Source organism: Brachyistius frenatus, unplaced genomic scaffold, assembly GCF_029030835.1.
Source record: "Brachyistius frenatus isolate BFR_SWC_R1_liver_20210118 unplaced genomic scaffold, ASM2903083v1 Contig_11, whole genome shotgun sequence".
NCBI classification, from domain to species: domain Eukaryota; kingdom Metazoa; phylum Chordata; class Actinopteri; family Embiotocidae; genus Brachyistius; species Brachyistius frenatus.
In genome coordinates this window covers 4371469-4395094 of record NW_027210610.1, presented here as the reverse complement: position 1 = coordinate 4395094, position 23626 = coordinate 4371469, and the positions used below count along the sequence as shown (strand labels likewise).

General features: G+C 43.2%; 1 protein-coding gene across 1 annotated transcript in view; it reads left to right on the top strand.

Annotated features, from left to right (window-relative positions):
* The first annotated feature begins 2994 nt into the window (after nucleotides 1-2994).
* Nucleotides 2995-23626, top strand: part of svild (supervillin d) — a 31332-nt gene continuing 10700 nt past the window's right edge. Inside the window, 7 exon segments of the mRNA XM_069691690.1 lie at nucleotides 2995-5801; nucleotides 9810-9844; nucleotides 13115-13176; nucleotides 15404-15501; nucleotides 16816-16915; nucleotides 18143-18738; nucleotides 19246-19381. Coding sequence (XP_069547791.1) covers nucleotides 5413-5801; nucleotides 9810-9844; nucleotides 13115-13176; nucleotides 15404-15501; nucleotides 16816-16915; nucleotides 18143-18738; nucleotides 19246-19381 — 1416 coding nt within the window. The 5' untranslated portion in view covers nucleotides 2995-5412.

Here is a 23626-nt window from a genome sequence, read left to right as displayed (position 1 = left end):
CATGCACCACAAAGCCATCACATTCACCCCCACAAAAGCCCATTCTGTCCAGCTTTCTTTCCCATCTCCTTTCCTCTTTCCCGCTACTCTGACCTCTGCAATTCTCTCCATCCTACTTCTCTGCGCTCTCCTCCAATAGTCTTCCTCGTTCAGCAGCTTTTCCTTCCTCTGTCACTTAAACCCCCCCTTTTTTCCCCCTCCTTTTCCTTAGAGCTCAAAGCCGGGGGAGAGTTGAGTCATGTGGCTGAAGAGCCTTTGCCATGTTCGACAAATGCACCCTCCCGTCAGTATCCGCCTCTAATGCTCTCTATTAGCAGAGGTCCGTTTCAACCTGATGGAGTATTGCAAGCCTCTACAATTAAAACTTCCTTCTGCCAGTTGTTGCAGAGAGAGTACTTACACCAGCTTAAGTGCTGAAAGATTGCTTTTTAATGAGAAACAATTTGGCCACTCGGTGTGCGCGGTTGGTTGGTTGTTGTTGTTGTATATGAAGGTGCTTGAAAAAGTGTGACACGCCCTCCCTGGTCATTTTCTGATGCATCTGTTTGATTAGAAGCCCGTGCTTAGTATACAGTATGCGGTTTAGATTCGGTTCAATATGTCAGTGGAAGTATCGAATGTCACTTTTTCTGAATGCGCATTGAACAAAATAAAGGTAAGATTTGATATGACTTTAACACAAAATAAGTATGTTTTATTGTGGCTTTCTTTACAGTGCAATATTGAGACAAAAACTCCGGATAGTTAGGGATACGCTTTACCAAACCTAACAGCAAGGAAACAATGCTTTTCATAAGTCACTTGGATATCCTGTGTCGCCTCTGCACCGAAGACTGTACATGTTACTTCCATGTTTTCTTTTGTTCCTTTGGTTCCTGAAGCTGGCTGAAAATTCTCCAGAACCGCACCAGCTGAAAATCCTTTTTTTTTTTTTTTTTTTTTTTTTTAAATGGCCAATTTGTTTTTTGCACTGGCACCTGGCTTTCTCAGCAGTGCAAAGTTTCCACTCTCCACCCACTTCCAACAGGAAGAAAGTGTGTCAGCAGCTGGCTGAACTGCCTAATCTCTTTTTGTGCAATGAAGGAAAGTGATGTCTTAATGTCTCTCTCATGCTTGTGGTGATTTAATGTAGATTACTTACAGTTTACGGTTGCAAAATGTTGTCATAATACAAAGCGACATGTATCCACTGCTGTCCTTTTTAAAGTGTGAGCACAACTGTGCAGAAGGGAATATTTTAAACCTAATAACTGTTGAAATGTTTGCCGTTTTAGGTGTAAATCTCTGTGGTGAGGGTTTCAATGTAAGATGAGAAAAGCTGGAGACGGAAGACCTGCGGGGAGTCCAGTGACGCTGTACTGGAAAAAAGGTTGGGAAATTGAATAGCAGTCAATTTTGCTAGCACAATACGTTCCACTTGTGCTTTGACTGCTGTCATTAACTTGGTGACTTGCAGTCACTGTGTGCTCTGTGGTTGAAGGCTGACTGTCTGACACAATACCTGAAATGTTTGCTTAACAGTGCTTGCATGCACATTGCTTGATTCTGGGCCAATGAAGTGATCAGGTTGGGTGTTGTTCACTTCATATGAAGGCCCTAGACTGTTTTTTTTTTTTTTTTTTTTTTTTATAAATACAGTCAAAATCCCATACCTTTCCCATACAAATCCACTGTTTTATAAGCTGGGTGTCGGCTGCATTCCTGCGCTGTCCTCTTGCGTGGACATGTGGGATCTGAAAAAGTTCACAGTCTGGTGGGCTCTAGGTCAGCCTTTTGCCTTTGAGGCAGCTTTCTGTCTGGCCCTTATCTTGGAATGAATGAGAGGTCATGTATATGTGCTTCCTTATGAATCTGTATGACCGGTATTCATTTCCCCCCTGCGTCTCATTGCCTCACCCCTGTGGCTGCCGTGAGTGACAAAGCTCATCAAAATGCCAAACATCAGAGCACAGCAGATTTTTCCAGCAGGATTAGTGGACATCCTGTAGGTTAAAAAGGGCAACGACTCTCCTCACACATTTCAAATCGTCTTCGAGCCGTAACTTCTGCATTTGTGGTATATTGCAGCTTTTAGGCCTCAGACGGGTATTATGTAATCCAACGTAACTACTTACTACGGCTTTGCACAGGGAAGTAAACATTTAAAAGTGTAACAATGACAGTGTACTTCAGAGGAAAATACTGACCCTAAATCCAAAACTGTTTTGGATGGAAAGGAGATGTCTAACAGTTCAAACAATTCCGAGTTTTCTCACTGCCTTTCACCATCCCATCTCTCAAGAGTGTTGTATATTTGCCAGACTCGAGTTGCATTTCCAGATTAATCAAGTTTTTATGAAGAAGGATGTGGGGCACGGTCAGGAAGTGACATACTTGGCCTTTGTTGAGACGGATCTTCCTCTTGCAGCCAGTAACAACTCCCAACAGGCAACAAAAGGTCAAGAGAACACGCCAGTGATTGGAAACTGACGATTTAGTTTGTTTACATGCCCTAGAGGAGCAGAAATAATATCGCCCATATTAGTTACAAGGTAGGACCGGTATAGCGACATTCTGAGCAAGACAGATGCACTGGTGGCACGTAGGCCAATCATGGATGTTTTTCTCTTTGCTATCAACAAACCTCTCGGTTGTGATCAATGTGAGGCCTTCAGGACAGCTGGGCCGAATAACCAACTTCATCTAGTGCAGATGGACGCAGATGTGGTTTTCCCCCTCCAAAACCACCGATCATCTTGCGTTGTTGTTACTGTTGGTACTTATTCAGAGCCGTCTTTGTGTTTTTCTGGTTGCCCCGCTCGTCTGTATCTGAAGAAATAACCATAAATAGGTAAAGACACCATGCAGTGTTTTGGCTGTGTTAATCACCTAACAAAACAAATGTTCTGGGCGAGTCCAAATTCTGCTGATCTAGGGGTGATGATTTTTAACGTATGACTCAACTGTGTGTTCAGTCCCCCTTGTTGCTTAAAATAACAGAGTCTGCTTCCAAACAAAGCAGCCTCGATGTTCTGGGTCTCCACGGACGAGCTTTAGCGTACTGTGTAGCACTCCTTTTATAGGTAGTGACCTAGGTGAATTATGTAAGCGTGTGCACGGCCCTGAAATCAACAACCAAACTCGGGATCCTTTTGCCTCCATAAGGAAATTCACAGGCTAACATTCAGCTTATACCCAGAAGACAAGTTAAAGATAACTGCATCACTTTTTGATGACTACGACATGTCGGAGAGTATCATAATTTACTGCTGCTCTCATTTGACACGTGTTTACGCAGTTTTGACACGTTACTTCATGCACTGTACAACCAAAACAAACCTTTTTAAGCCTTCGAGCAGAAGCGTAATACAACTCCCCATAACATCCGTTTCTTATTGAGCTGTGGAGCTCTACAAGGCTTCAGGCTTGGTAGTAGTGCATTTAGTGGATCTGCTGCTGCCAGTTGATTAGGCCTGCATATTTAATAGGTCCTTTGGTTTTCATATTCTAAAGTAAACTCCGTCTTAAAAGCGTTTGCATCATCTGATCCTGGGAACATACCTAGAATGCGTTCTAGTTTCTGTTCTGGCTGAGTGTAATCGGCTGTGGATGCTCGTCACTTGTCTGACCGGGATGGAAGGGAACTGTGCTGATTTGCTAATTTAACAGATGGTGTGTGTCTTTCTGCATAACGTTGAGCTTACACTTGCCAGAGCGTAGGTGTCTCGGACGTCTCCGGGCTTTTAAGAATGAGCAGACAACATGTAATTGTCCATCAGAGTCGCAGCGTATGGTTTAACTCCATTTTATATGTACACAGGGGAGGCAGCATGGTCCTTCAGCGTTTAGACAAGCGCTGTTATGTTGGGTGGAGAAAGGACAGGAAAAGTCTAGGTGAAGACTGACACATACATACTCACTTACACACACGCACGCGCGCACACACACACACACACACACCTATTCCTTGACCTATGTACTGATTTCCTGTGTTATATTTCAAAGCTGTATTTTTAAAGGGGACCAAGAGACCTGACTCTGGGTCGGTATTTACAGACCAGCAGGTGGTCGGGGGTCATGAGGGGCTCACTCGATATTTGCTCAAGCTTGTCGTCATTACAGAAAAGGCTCTCGGTGTCAGCTCATTTATTCCACCTTTACGACCAGACTCACCTTTCTTTTCCCTCTTGCCTTGACCCATTCCTCACTTCCCCTCTTTTTTGCCTCTCTCATTACAAACACTGTCCAGACACGGCACTCTCGTTTATACATTCCCATATCCTATAAATGTGAGGACTCGTGATAAATTAAACTCGCGCCCTGTAATTAGAGGGAGACCAAGGGACTGCGTTAAACACATGCCCCTCTCGAGCATAAATATACCTTCGTTTATTCATCTCCCTCTTTCTTTTTAACTGGCCCAAAGCATCCCGAGCATACTTGTGCTGTGAGAAATGTCTGTGGAAAAGCCCCTGTGCACACACATAATGATTATTGCTGTTGTCAGCTGGCGATGCATTTAAGTGAGTGCAGTATTCAAACCTCTGCATCCAAACCATCTGTGGTTTTCTGCTCTGTGAATACTTAATGGAACAAAATGAGTTTAACTCAACCCTCTAATTTTTTTTAATTTTTTTTACCTCCAAACCATAACTCACTGGGTATTGAAAATATCTAAAGATTTCATCATGCAAATCTTACTGTGCAAAAAGGAGACGCTTTTCGCAGACCCAGATTGCTGAAGCCTGTCCCAGCGTGCACTCTGTGAGAGGCTGTCACCCTGGATAGGTTGCAAGTCCATGACGGGGATAACGCGTGTAGACAGAAGAGCACGTTCACGTTTACGGGCGGTCTCCTGTTTCTCTCGCTTTGTTTCTGTAGTGCGGAGTCATTATGAGGTGGGATGATTCTCCAAGAGGTGATTTAGCGCAGGGACAAATCTTCAACTAAGTGAGGAATAAAAATGGGATGACGATTGTGTTGGATGTGCGTTTATCTCTCTCTCCCTCCCCCCACTCGCCCCCCCCCTCCCCGCCTCCTCCCTCGTCCTCAAAGGGAGTCGATGGAGTAGAGGTTAATGAGAGTCTCACTGCGGTGGTCGGTCGTCTCCGAGATGGCTGACATCATTTCCGTGGGGGTGGGGTGGATAAAGCAGGGCAGGGCTTGGCTTAGCCAGTTTCCTATTAAAGCTGGAGAAGTGTACATGGCTCGGTACATCCAGTTTCACATGGCTCAGTTTGTAGAGCCAGTCATCTGAAGTTGAACCCTGCAGTCACGATGTACTAACGGTGTCTTCCTTCCTTGTTTGCAGCATGGCGATGATTTGGACAGAGTGAGACATCGCCGTCGAGGGAGCTCTACGAAAGAAGTCAGACATAATCATCTGAAAGAACAACTTTGAATCGTATCACTCAAAGTGCCCCGAGCTGCGTAATGGACGGAGTAGACACCTTGCAGAGCTCTGCCCCAGAGACCAAGGCCGAGCGAATCGCCCGCTACAAGGCAGAGAGAAGAAGGGAGCTGGCAGAGCGCTACGGCAACACGGACGAATTCACCTCCAAATATGTCCGTCGAGACAAGAAAACTGCTGACACATCCGAAACGGTGTCTTCAGAAACCAAGGAGAAGGAGAACGCGGAGGATAATGGATCAGAGCAAACGGACACCAGGAGGGGCCTCAGGAATAAAGTAGCAGAACCTGTGGAGCGCGCCGACGATGAGCCCCCCCACGAAAAAGAGCCCACCGGTCACCTCGAGGCAGGCACGGTTTCACCCTCAAAATCGGAGGCCGTCTCCTCCATAAAGACATCCTCTTATTTCAGGTGAGTTTATTCACGTTGTCACAACTGTGAAACAAACCCACCATTTTTTTTTCTGCCCATTAAACGACGGCCATTAAACAGTGCAGTCAGAGACGTAAACCTGGCCAGAGGCATGAAACGCAAAACTGCCCAGGCGGAGGGACTCGTAAGCGTGCCAGTTCATCCAGTCAGGAACAGATTGCAATCCATTTCTTGTTTACATATTTTTGCGCGTATCTCGGCTAACTTGCACGCAAACCTGTTTAAACTGTTCGGAACCGAATCGTGAACCGCCGCTCCTTCGGGAACGTTCGCAGTTCAGCCGGTGAAGACGGCTGTTGGGTTACTGTGAAAGGGCTTCGCAATCTCCCCAGTGAGTAAAGAGGAGGCAACCCGTCGGCACATTCGCAGAACACTTGGCGCTTTCTTCTGTTGGAAGTAAACACGGCCGCTGACGTCTCCAAAGTTGGCCGCGTGTGCACAGCAGAGTACTGCCACATTTCTTTCGCATGCGTTTCGCTGTGATGGCATACACGCTGGTCGTCTTGGTTCACTTTGCAGTGATGTGGGGGATGTTGAGCAAGTCCGCGAGTGACCAACCGGTATTGTCATGGAAGGAGTTTTGGAGGTCGCCCCCCCCCCACCCCCTTTTGTTGTCAGGAATGCTCTTCTGAGAATTGTGGTCGGAGGGAGTCTGAGCTGTAATCGAGCCGGTGATTCTGCCGCGTGCACATAGCCGGACTCGTCTGTTCCTGGAAGAGCTGCCTGAGGGAGTGACGATAAAGAGAGAAGAACTGAAATGGACAGAGTGTTGAGATAATGTCAGAGTTTAGAGCCCGCGGCTGTCGAGTTGCCGAGCTCTGCCAAGTTTCCGTGCCTTGTGCTTGATGAAGCACGATAGCGAGATGGCTGCGATTGACTCGATGATAAGTTTTTCTGGGTTATTAGTTCTAGAAGATTGTGAAAGGCATTTTCTCGTGTTGAATTCAAATGGAAGCCTCGCACGTGCACTTGCGGCGTGTTTCAGCAGAGCTCAAGCCTCGGTGTTCTGCTTGATCATCTCCGCTGTCAAGATTTGATTGACTACGAATCATTTTCTGCTTAATTGCAGATTTGGATCAAATTTTGCTTTACGGGTTATGAAACGTGAAAGGAACTTTTCTTCGCGTTGTCTTACCACAACAGAACGGATATTTAGCAAAATGCGGAGGAAAGTCACGCGCAAAATTATGGAGTGTTAATTACAGAGCACAAAGACGGGTTGACGTGTTGATGTGTTTGTCTCGCATGCCTGTCACCCAAGCTACTAATCTTGTCGGTTTTGTCATGACGTTCACTGGGTGTCACGCTCCCAACTGTGCAGGCAAACTCATGCAACACACAAGAGTTCAAAAAGAAGGCAGCTATTGTTGTCAAACCAAAAAAACTCATCAGCAGATTCCCAGATACTATTCGAGTATGTCTATGTTTGTCTGTCTTTGTTGATGGTATCCGTACAGATGGATCTAACGTGTATTAATAAAACGCATCTGAGATTCTCGACTCGTTCGAGCTTTAATGATTGGAGCTTCACACATTCACCGAACCTTCATAAGCTGCATGTTTGTGTGTCTGCTCCAGAAATAGCATAAAGGAAGCTGGTGCTCAGCTGTGTCAATGATAATGAAAACTGTCTGTCGACGGGTTTATCTGCCACAGGCAGGAATCCTTCACTCGTTACAGTTGAAGGGCGACATTTCAAAACGCTGCATTTTGACATTTACAATAAACTCTTCATTAAATTTCCCCCTTACGATTGCAGATTCTCTACTGTTCCCGCACGCCACCAGAGACTTCAAGTTCGTGGGTTTCATAGTGAATCTTAGCAGCTGAACCATAGTAGATGCACAAGTGCACTGTTGCTGCAAAAATGGGACTCTTAATCTGAAGACACTGTAAACACCTCACTTCTTTTTTTTTTTTCAGAAATCAAACCCACTAATCGGTGAAGAACCTTGCGGTGTCTGTATAACATCACACAAAAACGTGATTTCCAAAAGATAATGGGAGTTGGGAAGGTTTACAGTCAACTGTACACACCATTCAAGGCCCTTCCTGCATGTAATGCTATATCGTATTGTTTTGGGTTGGATGTTCTGTGTGTTATTAAGCTTGTGTAGTAAATGGCAGTAATGGTGCTACACTGGCTCAACAGTGTTAGCCAATTAGATTAGGGACAAGACAGAACGGGATTGGGGCTAATTCTTGTCGACATGTCTGAACCGTGGCTGAGGAGAAGTCCCTGCAGAATGACTAATTTACCTTTTCCAAAGTTAAGCAAACAAATTTGATGCAATAACAGTACATCTTTTAAATCTGCCACAGTCCTGATTGTGTCCTTTTTATGCCGCTATTTCATTTCACTTAATGCTTTGTGTGTTTGACGTGACTTATCGTAGCACGAGTGAGGAATTTTACTGCAAGTGTTTGATTAATGAAGAGCCCGCCTTCATTTGAAGGTGTTTAACATTTTTCTGTCTTCGACTTCCCCCATTACTCTGTCTGAAATGCTGTTTCTCCCCTCGTTCCCTTCCCTCGCCGCACCACGCTCCATTCTTCTTCTGTGGTTAGTTTTGGCAGAGGTAGGGCTGATTCATGCCGCCCCTCCCCTTCAGCTGACTGTCAAGGTGTGGGTGGGGGAGGTTGACAGAGTCTGTGAACTAGGTGGCACTATTACATCACTTTAATTATCATTGCGCCGACTTTAATTTGGCAGCGTCAATCACGTTTTTAACCATCTCCAACTACACCATCTTTACGTGCCATACATACCTTGGCCTGACATATTCTGACTCCCACTACATCACAAAGCTGTATGGTGGCGTGCAAGCCCGACACTGCCAAAGCTTTCCATAGTAACCAAACCCAAGCCCAGAATTACTCATAATAATATACTGCAGTAAGAATTAGGTTTTTTTGGGACTTAAACCCGTCACCAGTCCAAGGGAAAGTCAGACAAAACTGAATCAGATCCAACGTTTAAATATATTTGAGCTTTTTCTGTTATAACACGGCTGCACAGTCCAGCTAAATGGACCAGATTTCGTCCAGCTTTGGAATTGGAGGCAGGGCTACATCGGACAATGCTGTATGTCCACGTGAAATGATCTCTGTTTTGATCTGTTTTCATGTGAACAAAATGTGTGCGACGCTGTCAATGTCGCTCAGGAACGACTGTTAGAAAATGTGCGCCATGATTCCCACATTTAGATCTCATTACGTCTCCAGCCGCTACGGTGACCGGCTGTCTACTCCAGTGAGGGCACAACATTTATTTTTACATTCGGTTTTAAAATATCGTCTTTACTCCAGAGGTTTGGTTCAACTATAAAAAGTAGACGCTAAACTTCCCAAAGCGACTCTGCTTTCACTCATCAGAAGCATGCTGTCACACGGTTCACTGTACTGTGTGTTGTAATGGAGCACTTGAGGATGCAAACTAAGCATTTTAAAACGCTAATACCAGCCACTTCAATATGTACGCTTAGATTGACCCCCGATTTCGATCGGGCAGCTTGGGTCCGTCTCCCCTTCTTAAAACCTTTGACCCCTCCCAGATGTCCACCACCAATTCTCCATTGTGTTAAAAGCCGTCCCCCCCCCTCCTGTTACATCAGAGCTGCTACCCCACTGGCAGCTGCTGTCCCCATCCATTTTTAAACGCCCATTACTTAGAGATGAATGGCCACCTTCAGATGCTGCACGGGTTTAGCTGTTACATCACTGCCAACATGGGACTGGAAGAGCAGCATGAGTAAATGTTGCGGGATGCAGACCACGCAAGGCTTGCTGCAGTTCTCGTGTTACTACTTTATGTTGGAGCATGTGTTCTTCCGCTTGATTTGAGCGTACGCTTGTGGATTATAACCGTGTAAGCGAGGCTTATGTTTTTTCCGACTTTGCAAGCATCAGTTGTTACAGACATGTAGATTCTGTCACTTTATTATGTTAGAGAGTGACCTCATTTGTATCTCTCTCCCTCCCTCCCAGGCTGCAGGACGCCGGTGACACAGAGGAACCAGACGGTAAGATGAACATGCTCCCCCCCTTCCCTGCACTTGGCTCCTCTATTGTTCCCCTTAAACTCCATTCAAGTTTTGTGAGAGGAATACTGAGCTCACTGCTGATGTCAGATTATCTGCCTGGTTTATAGATATTGGCTCGTTAATGCTCTTCCACTGAGGAGGAGTGACAGAAAATAAATGTGCTTGGCTGATGCGCTTGGATCGGTTTTGTTGTCGGTGTGTAATTTAAAGTGAGTGTTTTACCTCAGGTGATGGTTTTCAAAAAATAAAGGAGATCGTGTTTGGCACGTGTTTGTAGACCTTTTATGAAAAAATGTGCAAAACATGTCTGTGCGTGTGTGTGTGTGTGTGTTTAGTTGTAAAAATGCAGCGACACTGGAAGCTTGTTTCAGCCTGCCAGCGTGCCAACTACATTTGGAGTATTGTGCTATAAAAGGAAGACAATACTAAGTTTATATACGTGGACCTCGGGCTGCTTTTTTGACTCTCATTCAGCCACCTGAGCCCACAGCCTGAGAGTCTGTCTGTGTCAGTGGCTTTCTGCCTATTTACCCACCAGTTGGGCTACCCGGATATTTCTCTGTTTACATATTTGTCCGCCTTATTTGTGTTTGTGTGCGAGACTGCACAAGAGAAAGAAAGGACAGAGAGATGTTGTAAGATGGTACGTTGAGCAAAACAACAGTTATTTCACTGTTGTAGGGCCTGTCAAGTCATGTTGCGTAATATTGTATTTGTTCAACACAGATTTTTTTTCTTTCTTTCTTTTTTTTTTTTTTTTTTTTTTTTTTACCCTTTTGAGTACCTGATTATATTCCCTAGAAGACCTGTACACAGACAGCTGCAGAAACCACAGACATGCAGTATTTATTTTCTGTTCCACACATGCTCAGTAGATTGCCGTCTGCAAGAAGAAGTACCCCCGAACTCTGGGCAATTTTCCTTCACGAATTGTTGCGCATTTGTTTAGGTCACCTGATACTGTGTACTGGTTCTTTAACCTGACACCTTTTTTTTTCCCCAGACTTTTTCCCTGTAAAAGTTCACAGCAAGCATACATGGTAAAAGACAGAGCTGGTGTATCTCTGTGTACATAAATCACAGGCTCTATCCAAACACTGGCTAGTGTATTTGACTGAGGTGCTCACTCACCAGCTGCCATTGGTTTGGCTTTTTTCATTGCAACGGCGTCGTCTTCTAAGTAAACTTTAAAACACCGCACGAACACATATTCTGCAGACTGTCACACGTTGGTACATACAGGTTCACATTCAGTCGCTTTCCTCTTCTGTCAATACAGACAGAATATTCAGTTTCTCTATTTGTCCCTTAAGCTGAACGTGTCCCAGATGTAAATGGTCTCTTACTGTAAAAGCCTGTATGTAATCAAATATTTAGGTTCAGATGCCATTGTTTGTGTCGGGTCAGATTTCTGCCTGTTAAACTGTTTTTTGTTTTTGTTTTTGTTTTTTTTAATCAGACAAATAATGTGAATCACAATATATTAATGAGAATTTTGTGAGGCCTCGTTTAATTAGGGAACAGAATACTCACAAAATAATTACTAAACCACAGACTCGAGGGGAAAACCACCAGATGAGACAAGATAGGTGCGAGAGTGGGAGAGCATTGACAGTGCGTTCATATGACTGATGGAGCTTCCCGTCTGAGCTGGCAGACAAGTCCGAGCTCGGCGCCAGAACGCCTCTCATGGTCACATCAAGGGTTTCCCCCGACCCTTCGGCTGCACAGTAATACATGTATACAAACATACAACTACTGAGCAACTCACCAAGTCCCAGTGGTGCTGGTGGCCACATAATCATTATGCTGTGTATCGTGCCGCATCTAGATTGCAGAGGGTTTACAGAAAACAAGCTCTACTTGACTGTTGTCGGTGGGAGAACGTCACGTTCTGGTGCTCTGTGCTATTGTTCAGAACTCACTGGCGAACACTTATATTGTGTTCTGCTGGCTATTCCTAGGTCAAAGTCCCATTCAACAAGCTCTCAACAGTTATAAGTGAGTGGTCTTGTAAGATGGATGGAAATACTTATGGAAGAGTCTGTAAACTCAAGTGGGGCTTTTTCCATCTCTTGAGTTTTTTTTTTTTTTCTTTTTTTCTCCCCTTTCCTCTCTCTCTTTGTCTCAAGTTTGGATGGATGGTGATGTAAAAAGATTGGACTACAGGCAAAACTATAAGAGTACAGTCTGAGTGGAGTCACCAGTCTACAATGCTTATTGTTTCATTATCTGAGCTAAACTAAGTTCTGGACAGCAGGGGAGCTTAGAAATATAAATCAAAACTGGAGCTTTTGTTTTGTTTAGTTTTTTTCTTGCATTGGAAACGGCGAGTTTGTCAGAGACGTGCTTTTACTTTGGTTAAAATGTCATATTGTCAGGGCAATAAAAGCAGATTTAAAGTGGGAGAATGGTTTTGACTTTGCTGACTTAAGAAATTTGTGTTCTTCTGGAATACCATTAAATTTAATGGTTTCCTTTTGTACAGATTTCAAGATTATATTCTCAGGGCTGGTTTTGATTAGACAGCCCACTTGAGACCTAATTCTCTTTTTGGCTGCCGAGTGTATATATGCATAAACACAAAGTAAATATATTTATGCCTGGGGAAAAAAAGCCAGATATCTCACTATTGATCTCTTCCACTGGTGCCCAGTGACTTCTCGGACTCAACCTGACGCCAGTGGACGCTTCACTGTTTTCATTTACTTTTCAGGTCCAGAGACATCTTTAGAAACCGTTACTGCCTGTGAGAAGAGATTCCACTTGCAGCATATATTGACAGAGAGAGATCAGTGTGTTTGTGGAGGAGTTTGCCGGAATACGTTTGTGCATTAAAGTACCTGTTGAGTCTCCCTTTGTGTAAGTGTCAGTGCTCAATGTTTATGCAGCAACAACGCATTATGCTGCGGATACCAAACAGAGTCTGGTATTAACAGACCTAAATTCACTGTGGGAATATACGGTTCTGGCCACGCTTTGAAACTCATAGTTAGGGCTCGCTTGGATGACCCTGAACCAGGCTGTAGTCATGCAGCTATAGGCCCAGGTTACTACTTTTATTTTTATTTTTATTTTTGGAATTGATGTTTTAAATGTGGTTGTCGGTACTTTGTTTGGTACTAAGTTGACAGCTTGACTGATCACGCGTCATTAAACTGGCAGGAAGTAATCACACTATTTGAGTAAATTAATTCCTCGCTGTTGCGTTCGTGGTCAACATTACAGTATGTGTTTGTGTGTTTTCAGCTGATGAGAAGCCTGTGGACTCAGCCAAGAGGAGTGTAACTTCCAAGATGTCTCTCATTAAGGTACGGTATTTTGGTTTGCCATCTGTCTTCCTTTATACAAGAAGTTTGTAGTGTGTGTGTGTGTGTGTGTGTGTGTGTGTGTGTGTATTACTCATGTTGTGGGGACATAAATCTGTTTACACAGCTACATATCACGGATACACCTCCTCCTTGGAGACAAAAAGCAAGTCCTCTTCATGTAAATCAATATATTTTGTCATGAAGACTCGGCTTATGGTTTGGGTAAAGTTATATTTGGGGGCAGGCGCACAGTGGTTCAGGTCTCCGTGAATGCAAGTCAGTGTATTGTCCTCTCAAGTAATGGAAACATGTACTGCATGACACATAATCTGTTGTTTAACATTTGATTGTGTCGCAAACATTTTCTTGCACATGTTTGAGGCCCAATTTGCCCAGTCGATCTGGAAGAAGCACATTTCCACTCCAGCTCTGTCGAAGTCATTTCTTTTCTTCCCATATATTTAAAAATTTAAACACGGCACACGAGGTTCAAAACAACAATTTATAAAGGTGATGTCACAGTTGCTGTAGCAAAATTTTTCTACAGTCTCTGGTTAATTCTTTTCACTTCCCTCACAGATTTACTCGCAGCCTTTTCTAGTGCAGCTGGTGTACACTTCAACTCCCCTCTGCAAGTTTGCTCCATTAATAACAAATTGAGCCGTTCCATACAGCACTGAGCTGTCCTGCACCTGGGTGCACGCTTGGCCAAAGTCATGACTTCAGCTCACACACTCTGTGGAGGTCTTAAAAAAGTGGTGGGAAGAAAAGTCCGCAGGGCTAAAAGATGCACTCCGGAACAAAAACTTCAAAATGTACCCAATCCTACGGGAGATCTTCAAATGTGTGCTTGAAACTGAACGGAGTATCGGTCTTTCCCAGGCTGCTCAGGATTCAGAAGTGGTTAGGTTTCATGATATTTGATGTAAATAGCTGCTCTAACTTGGCCTTTACAGACCAGGAACCGTGCCAATGTTGGCCAAGTGAACCCAGATGGCAGCAAAGTTACTCCAACTAAAAGACTTGCTGGGAAAACGGTCTCCTACAAAGAGGAAAATCACACTGCCCCCCTCCCCCCTCCTCTATCCTTTGTTCTGACCTAGATCTCTGTTATTTTAAAGTGTCTCACTTGACCGTCATCAGCAGTGACAGATGCCCCTTTTCTGTCTTCACTTTTCCTTTATCACTCATCTCTCCTCCAACAGTCCCTGTTGAAAACCGGTGAGTCAGTGTCTCCATCAGAAGAGACAGAGTAGGAGTGAGGTTACATTATGTCTGCTTTCCAGCATGGATGGAGGCAATAAAACGTGTACATGGAGACTTGTGGAGAGAGACACAGCTCATTTATATTTTGAATTTCCTGACAGAATGTCCTGAGTGTATAAAAGTGTGTTTTGCAGAAGGTAGTAAATCCTTCTTGGTGGAAAATGAGTTCCTTCTTTATCATCAGTGAGTATCACTTAGTTTGTAAGTTGCATCTAATTGTCTAATTTAAGGGAATTTAATTTCCGGTATTTTGCTCACAGCAGACGATCCACTTATCTGCAGCAGGTCACTCCAGGGCCTCAGTAAAGTGTTTACTGACAAAGGTTTCACAGCTGCATGGTTCACACCATACGTAGGTCTGAAAAAGTCGGGCTAGTAAAAGACAGGCCGAGATAAAGTGAGACGCATAAATCTCGTCACTTTTTTTTAATTTTTTTTTTTTAGTTTTTTAGTTATTTTCCATGGATCTTTTAACCACAACCCTCTGTCGTCAACAGTGTCTTTACCCCTCAGGTCTTTAAAATGGACATTGAGTGAGATAGACTGTGCATCCACTGAAGCAACATTCATGGAGATGGCAACAAGTAATGAAAACAAACCACAAAGATTCCCTTGAGGAGAATTTGCTTTAATGTGGAAATTACCAGCACTGCTCATCTTTTTCTATTTAAATTCTAGCTGTATGTCCTCAGGGTAGGGAGCAGTCTCATACTTGCTCCTTCACACAGCAACACCCTACTTCACAATCACTCCTGCATTACAACACTGACCTCTGAGCAACTCATGGAGCGTCTTGAGGGTTAACTGTTTTTCTCCAGCAAGGGGGTGGAGCTTTATTCATTCATTCACTTCCCTTATCAAGATATTCTTTACAGCGGGTGAAGGACTTCAGCAGTATTTTTTTTTCAAACTGAAGTCTAACTTTTAGGCTGCGTCCCCCCTTTCTCTGTCTTACCTGTAGGAAGTGGAGGGGACGGAGGATGGAAGCAGCGGTCGGCACGGCAATGACCGAGTGAAGCATGAGCTAACGAGCGGTGACGAAGAGGAAGCCTCCAACAGGTGAGTAATTCAGATTATTTTTATGTCGGCGAGGTTAGACCATTTTATCAGACTAACTACATTAGAACTTTGAATATTGTCTTTTTTCAACTCTTGGCTACTATGATGAATTAGACTGTACAATACCAGTAGTTTGTAAGAAACACCTTGAAAGGAGCTGACACACTCACACTGGGCGAGCAGACTTAATGGAGTACTGAGGTAATTACAGGGCAATTGAAAGGCTTGTCTAATGTTGTAAACAGCTGCAGAGATAAACCAGATAAACCTGCAGAGCTTGCCTTTAATACCACACACGGCCTCTTGCGCGCACACACACACACACACACACACACACACACACACACACACACACACACACACACACACACACACACACACACACACACACACACACACACACACAGAGACACACGTGCGCGCATAAACACACAAACACTCAGTGGTTTGTGGTAGCCATGGTGATGCAATCCAGATTAAAGTTTATAGCTGCAGCAGTGAGAGCCATACTGTACTTAGAACTGTAACCACTGGACTGACTGTATGTGTGTATGCGCGCGTGCGCACGCCCGCTGAATTCATTGTGCAGAGAACAAAGTGACATGAGTTTAAACTGACCCACAAGCCTTTCCCGGTTTCTTCCCAAGTCAGGAATCATGTCAGTATGCGTGACCCTTTACAGCTGAACATTCTCACTGGCCTTCTCAGCACAGCTGCATTGCATCACATACAATATGAATAGTGAATCCTTTTGAAGAACTAACTACCAAAACAAAACTGTTAAATTAAAAAACCAAAAAAACCAATAAAAAAAACAACAACATTGCTCCGAAGATTAAAAAAAAAAAAAAAAGCGTGCCGAAAGGAAAAGCAAAAGTTTCTGAGCAGTTTCTGACCTTTCGAAGGTCAAAAATGAGATCATAATGTTGTTGTGTTGCTTAGTCTGCTGTGGTATGGAAGCAAATTCTTCACTGAGTGTATATATAATTATGTTGGACCAGTGCCTACATTGATTAGAAAGTACCAATTCAGTGACTATTGATTTTGAAAACGGCCATTTTGTTTACAAAATCTGCTGAAGTGATGTAGGATACAAGTCGGATATTGCTCAAATATAGACTGTAATTATACTGTAACTAGTAATTATATCCCTAACTAGGAGTACAATATTCATAGCAGACTGAAGATACCATCAATTACGCTCTTTCTGGCAATTCCATTGTACAATGGCTGAATTGTTTTTGCATCACATTTTTTTTTAGTTATTTTGTTTACACTTTCTGTCTCTTTCTACCTTTTTTGTCCATTTTTCAGCCTCACTAAAACACGTATATCTAAAGCCATGGAGGAGAGAGAGTCCCTGGATGAACCTTCATGGAAGCAGCAGCGTGAACATGCTGCCGAGGAACAGAAGGTTTGTTTTATTTTTATTGGATAAGTGATGTATTTTAAAGATGTTACTTTAAAAAAAAAAAAAAAAAAAAAACTTGGTAAAGGTATCTTTAAAATAAGAAATGGTTTTCATAAATCAGTAGGCTCAAATATAAAAAGCCTCTCCGTGTTCAGAAAGATCATATTTTCTACCATATGGAGGCCAATTCCAAAACTCTTACTCACTTCACTTTGGCTTTTTTTTCTCTCAGGTCTGGTTTAGTTTATTTTCTTCCTTTTGAAGTTAACGTGCAGAATATAATTCATGTCACTGATGTACAGTTGCCACACACACACACTCTCACTTAAACACATACATTCATACATTCTTTAATTTTTCTGGACAAAATGTTATCATACACTACGATCTTAAACTGATCCTCACGAGTAATTCTATTATGTACACATATATCCACACATGTCATACACTCTGGTGTTCATTAGAGCAGACCACCAGATCAGTGTTGCACTTTCACACCCAGCTGGCCTCCCAATCTGCTTCTCACTTCGTCTCCTCCTAAATCAGCGCTCGCTCCCAACCTTTGGCCCGTTAGTAGGACGTCTGCTGTTGTTCCAGCTGTTGTGTCTTCTAAGTGGTAACATATTGAGAACACGCGATGCAAAAAGTATTGCTATATTTAACTTCTGATCTCAAAAATGTCTTATTTGTGTCATATTTTTGGATGCCTCGACCTTGCTACAATATTTCGCACATCAAATGTTCTCAATTAACAAAAAAAGACAAATTTGACGAAGGACAAATCCTTCTCAATCATTCTTGACACCGTTTATTTTTATATATTCAACCATGAATATTGCGTGGAATCAAATCAAAATGCTGCATTGAAATAAGCATGAGACCAATATATTGACTTGGACTAGCTGCAGTCAGGCAGGAGGCTGCATCCTACAGGAGGTGTTTGACTTTGGCTGCCATAGTTAGAGGTTTTTAATGAAGTATCACATTGCCTCATTACTTTGGTTTAAAACTTGGATACACTGTCATCTCTGGACTGAAACCACTGACTTGATGAAAAGTTATGATTCTACTTAAGCATTCTGCAAAATAGCATAGGCAATCATGTGTGTTCAATGAAACCTTTCCTTTCTTGCTATACAAGTTTAAAAGAGACTTCATAGTTATGTAGTAGCTGGTAGTAAAAAAACAAAAACAAAAAAACCTTTCTCTGTTTCCTCCTCTCTACATCAGTCTTCCAGTCTCCTCTCTGATAGAGTGTCCCCCCTCGGTCAGAGCAAGGACGCCTCCCCCCCTCCCAGTCCTCCTCCCTCCCAGTCTGCCTCCCTGCTGCAGCGCCAAGACTCAGGGCCTCACGGCATCAAGGGAATCCTAAAGAAAAGCCGCTCCACCAGCGTGGAGTCCGACCACAGCGAGGGCTCGACGCCTGAGCGCCTTCCAGCCCGGCAAAGCAGTGTCACCCTGAGTCATCCTGAGAGTGAGGAAGAGGAGGAGGAGGAGGAGGAAATTGAGGAGGAGGAGGAAAAGATTGAGGAGGAGGAGGAGAAAGAGATTGAGGAGGAAGAGGAGGATGAAGAGATGGAGGAAGAGTTCAATGGGGAAAGTGACAAAGAGGATGAGTCATTAAATGATGACATCACAGACGGGGGGAGCATCAGTGTCCACAGACAACAGAGAGAGGGCAGCAGCAGCAGCAGCAGGGGGAGCTTTGAGGAGATGCGGAGCACCTCGCCGGACGAGAGCTTCGACAAGACCTCCACAGTGTCCGAGGACGTTGAGGACCTGGACAGCAGCTTGGATGGAAGCCTGGGCTCGTCACTCAAACAGAGGTCAGGATGTACACAAACACACACGGAATAAGGAGAGAATAAGTATAAGGCATCATTCAAAGAAGAAAAAAAAAAAATCCCCAAATACCTCATTATCTCGTAGAAACACTGAAGAATTAGCAATAGCTGACGAAGACAAACAGTTTGCTGTACTCGTATAATCAATATTGAAGCCTGAGAAATGTTCTGCAAACTTAATAAAAACATTACTTTACGACATCTTAATAGATTTAAATAGAGTTTGGGTTTATTTTTAATGGGACCATGTGACTTAAGCTCCTTTAATCCTTTACTGTTGCAAATTCCTCCTTATACAGTATTACAGTAAATTTACGATCAAATATACCAAAAGACCAACCAGCAAATACAACTTTTAAATATCTGTAATATCCAGATTTATGACTCGGATTAAGCTTTTTTTTTTAACTGAATGTACGAGACTACATTTTCTTGCTCCCTTAAATAAATCAAGGGCAAAACTAATGTGTCCTAATGTGGCTTTTTCAGACTGGCAGAGGTAGCTGATGGAGAAGGTGAGAAGAGGGACAGACAGGAGAAGTCGAAGCCATCCGATCAGATGCAGTCATCACTGGCTGATCGCTTCAACAAGCTCCAAGATGCTGAAAATGCCTGGATGAAAAAGGTGAGTTCTTGCCTACCGAACAAGTGGATCAGTTGTTATACAAGAAAACCTCTGCAAGAGTTCTTTAAAAAAAAAAAGAGAAAAGAGTAAATTCTTTTTTGGGCCTGTGAAAACTGAACCATAAGTAAAACCGGCCATATGTGGCAGCTTGCCCCTCAGCTTTGTGTGCAGGCGAAGACAAACTTGGCTGTGGACACACCTCTCCCTCTGCTGAATCAGCTTATTTCCCAGAGTTGCTGCCAAGAGGGTGTGAGGTTAGGAGGGCTTTGGGGGTGCAGCGGATTTGGGAGTGGTGATGCCAGAGCCAGAGATCTAGGGCTCAGCTAGCATCCCAAACAGCACGGAGGATACGCCTCCTTCCCCTTGTAAAAATAAAATCCTACACCTGCAAGCCTTCCAAGCTAATGCTTCCTTCCTTTGTTGGATTTTTTTTTTTTTTTTGCACTCTCCTCTCTTCTCCCCCTCTCAAAAACTTAGAAAAATTATTTCCTCTACAGGCAAGCTTTTGTGTTTTTCACAGACTCGCAGTTATATAAACATCCAGATCATACAGTTATGCACAGGTCAGCGTGGAGGATCAAGCAGACACATGCTAAAGCAACTGACATACTTGGCGGTGAAAGAAGGTTATGCAGGTTTCTACATGCTCTTCTCTTCTATATAAACAAGACCACCTGTGTAAGTGAGTATTCAAGTGGAAAAACAACACAACACTTTATGAGAACTATTACATGGATGGTGAGAGCATAGGATGGTACCACCACACCAGTGGAAAAAAACAAACCTGTGTGTTCCACATGGACATCCCCAAAACAGTCTTTCAGATTGGGGTGATGTCATGCTTATTTATACAGAGCATCCTTTGGTTGGATGTCTGTCAAGATCCTCATGGAGAATTTCTGGTTTGGGTTCATCCAAAGATGAGCTAACCTTTTGAATAAATCCACTCCATGTCTGGAAAGAGAAACTTTATTAGTAGGTACAGGCGGCCAAAATTTGAGCAAATCTCCAGTCAGATACTGAAAAATGATGTCATTTTATATTTTGTGGTTTGTTTTCATTATGATAAGTCAACACCAAGTCGATTTAAAAAAAAAAAAAAAAAAAAGCTAGTGTGCTTCCATAAATGGCATAAAACCTCACACGCATGAACGAGTGCAAAGCTTGTGTGTGTGTGTGTGTGTGTGTGTGTGTGTGTGTGTGTTTCTTTCTGTAATTCTATCTGAGGTTACTGCCTGTGAATTGGAAGCCGCTGTTTACTGCGGACGCCACTGTACAGATCAAGGAAACAGACATATGCCACAGACGCAGATACATTAGTGGCGTTGATGCCATGTTTGCTTCAGCTGCGGGGCATTGAGTTGTTACATTTCTGTTTCTCTCCTCAGGAAAGACTTTTAGATTTTATGTTTAGGCATGTTTTTTTTTTTTTTTATCTCACACTGCCAAGTTAGATCAGATGTTTTTGCTCTTCAGTTGATACGTGGAAGACCAGAGACTGTAACATGCGTGGTATGGACCATAGTCAGCTCCAGATGTTTCCTGTTAAGCTGCTCTGGACACTGTGGTGTTGTAAAGTGATGCCTCGGTGTAAATGCAATTTAGAGAGGGTCTCTCGTGTTGAAGAGTGACTGTTAGTCATAAATTGAATTGACTGGAGACAGCATGTTCCCAGTTAAGGATTAATAGTAACCAACAAAAAAAAAGCTGCTGTTTTGTGGCTCTGAATGGAGCTTTGGCAGAACAGTAAGTTTGAGATCCGTACAGGCATTAAAAGAATATTTCAGTTTGCTTTCAAATCCTTCAGGATTTGCTAAATGCCCGGGTTTCGTATTCCAGTGATGACTCAACAAAGACGGGTCTGACCGAAAGCCGAAACCCTGACGCTTGCAGCTCCCACACACGGACTGAAGTGCGTTAAGACTAATTATTAGAAGGGATTTTTGTTTCTTGGTGCGTTCATTCCCAGAAGGTGTATTATAGAGATAATCAACTAAAGCTAAGTTCATAATCTCCAACACATTGAGTGTGTTGGATCTAAATAAGTAGAATTACAGCATCATTCATGAAAACACTAAAAGGAATCGGTTTACTGACATTGAAACCATGTGGGAATACATTTTTAGATATTTCCAGCCAAATCTGGAAGCTAGTTTCATGCCCTCACAAATAGAAACGACTCGCATGTGCACGTTGTATTCTCTAATATTTGCTTTCTCCTAATGCATTGTTATAAAGAACACCCTACCCACTTTATGCCAGGTAAACGCCCCATGCCTCTCCTTTAGTCTTCCATGCTAAATCTTTTCTAACTCCAGCTGCTGCAGTCTAACGTTGCCCTGTTTCTTCTCCATTCTCGTTATAATTTTCCTTTCTCCTTCTCCTCTTCCTGTTTCCCCTCGTCCTTTTATCTTCCTTTCCAGTTTCCTCTGTCCTCTGTGTCCCTTTGGCCTCTGTCCTCACCTGCAGACTCTACCCTCTTTCTTTGACTTTGCCACCTGCCTGTCAACCTTTTCCCATCCCTCCAGGTGAGTGTGTGTGTGTGTGTGTGTGTGTGCGTGTGCGCGCGCGCACATATATATTGTATGTGCCTTGTTTACATGGACTTAATTTCTTAATATTTTGCTCCTATTTCGAAACCTGTGTCCTGGACAACCCCTCCGGTTCCCGTCGAGAAGTCGGAGCTGTCGGCACTCTCTCTGTTGCTACATGAATGTCCGCAGGTGGTCGATATCTGTGTTAGTGGTTTGGCTGAAGAGCAGCCAGCCCCGTACAGTAAGGCAGGGCTGAGAAAAATGGTTTCCTGTGGGTGTTTGAGGCCCCAGCCCCTCCATACCTCTGTTTCTCTCTGGGGTCCTGTCAGGCCAAGGTATTTCCCCTCGCTGATTGACTCCAGAGATGGGCTGCTAGCTGTAGGGGCTATGTCTGTGTGTGTGTGTGTGTGTGTGTGTGTGTGTGTGTGTGTGTGTGTGTGTGTGTGTGTGTGTGTGTGTGTGACTGTGACTGTGTAATTAGACAGATACTGTAGTTTGTACTGTAACATTTCTGTAGGTGTATCAGTATTTTGGAGGATTTAAAAGTGCATGAAACAGAGTCCTGTAGTGCAAAAGTTTGTACTAATAACAATTCTGTACACTGATAAAGCAAAGATTATTTCACTGTGATGTGAAAACTCGTGCATCAGCATCTCTATCTGTCTCGTGAAATGGAGGAAAAAAAAAAAAACTCTTATGAAATCAGTTCACGTTGATGTCCAGCTCCAGTGTGTCGGTGACTGTGGCTCAGGAGGTGGAATGGATTGATCTCTGGTTCCTCCTGTCTGAAGCGTCCCGCTAAAGTGATCTTTGATGTTGAATAAGAAGGCCAGAGGCTTGCATGGCAGCTCTGTTCCTATTGGTGTGTGTGTGTGTGTGTGTGTGTGTGTGTGTGTGTGTGTGTGTGTGTGTGTGTGTGTGTGTGTGTGTGTGTGTGTGTGTGTGTGTGTGTGTGTGTGTGTGCGTGAAAGAGAGCCAACGATGTAAAGTGTTTTGTCTGTGAAAGTTTAAAAAAAAAGTGCATTATATAAGTGTAGTTCATAAATCTTTTTTAACTAAAGTTCAAAGAAATACATTTCTTTGAACTTTTGTCTCATGTCTAATATTTGACCACATGATGCAACGTGTTTGACATTAAAGTACAAAAAGCAAAAGTTTGTGTAGACTGAGAAAGGCAAAAAAAAGGTGTGTGCTTTCTTTTGAATAGACAGTTGTTTTAAGATGTCAACATGTACGTGAAGAACTGGCGTCTTTCCATTTTGTTGCCAACTAGCCGTTTTCCATTTGCATTGACCAAAATAACACGTTGGATTTGATTTAGGAGAGGCTTTCAGGGTTTGTTATGATAAAGGGGTGGAGACAATGTCAGCCTCTTGATATTGCTGAAACAGGCAAGAATATCTTATTGCTAGTTAAATACCGTTGGGTTTTAGACTGTTGGCTCAAATAACCCAGCAATTTGAAGACGTCGCCTACATATCTGGGATTATAATCAGCAATTTCTCACTGCTTTCTGGCATTTTACCCCAAAAACAATGAATTGATAAATCGATAAGTCAATCAAAGATGATTTAGTTTTAAATGGAAATCTCTTGAGGAAGGAATATCATTTTCTCCGTAGAGTTTTGATTGTGCTTGGTACAATTTATCTTGCTCGGTACTTTACAGACAACAAATACAGACCTGGGGTAAATGTAGAGAAAAGTTCCAT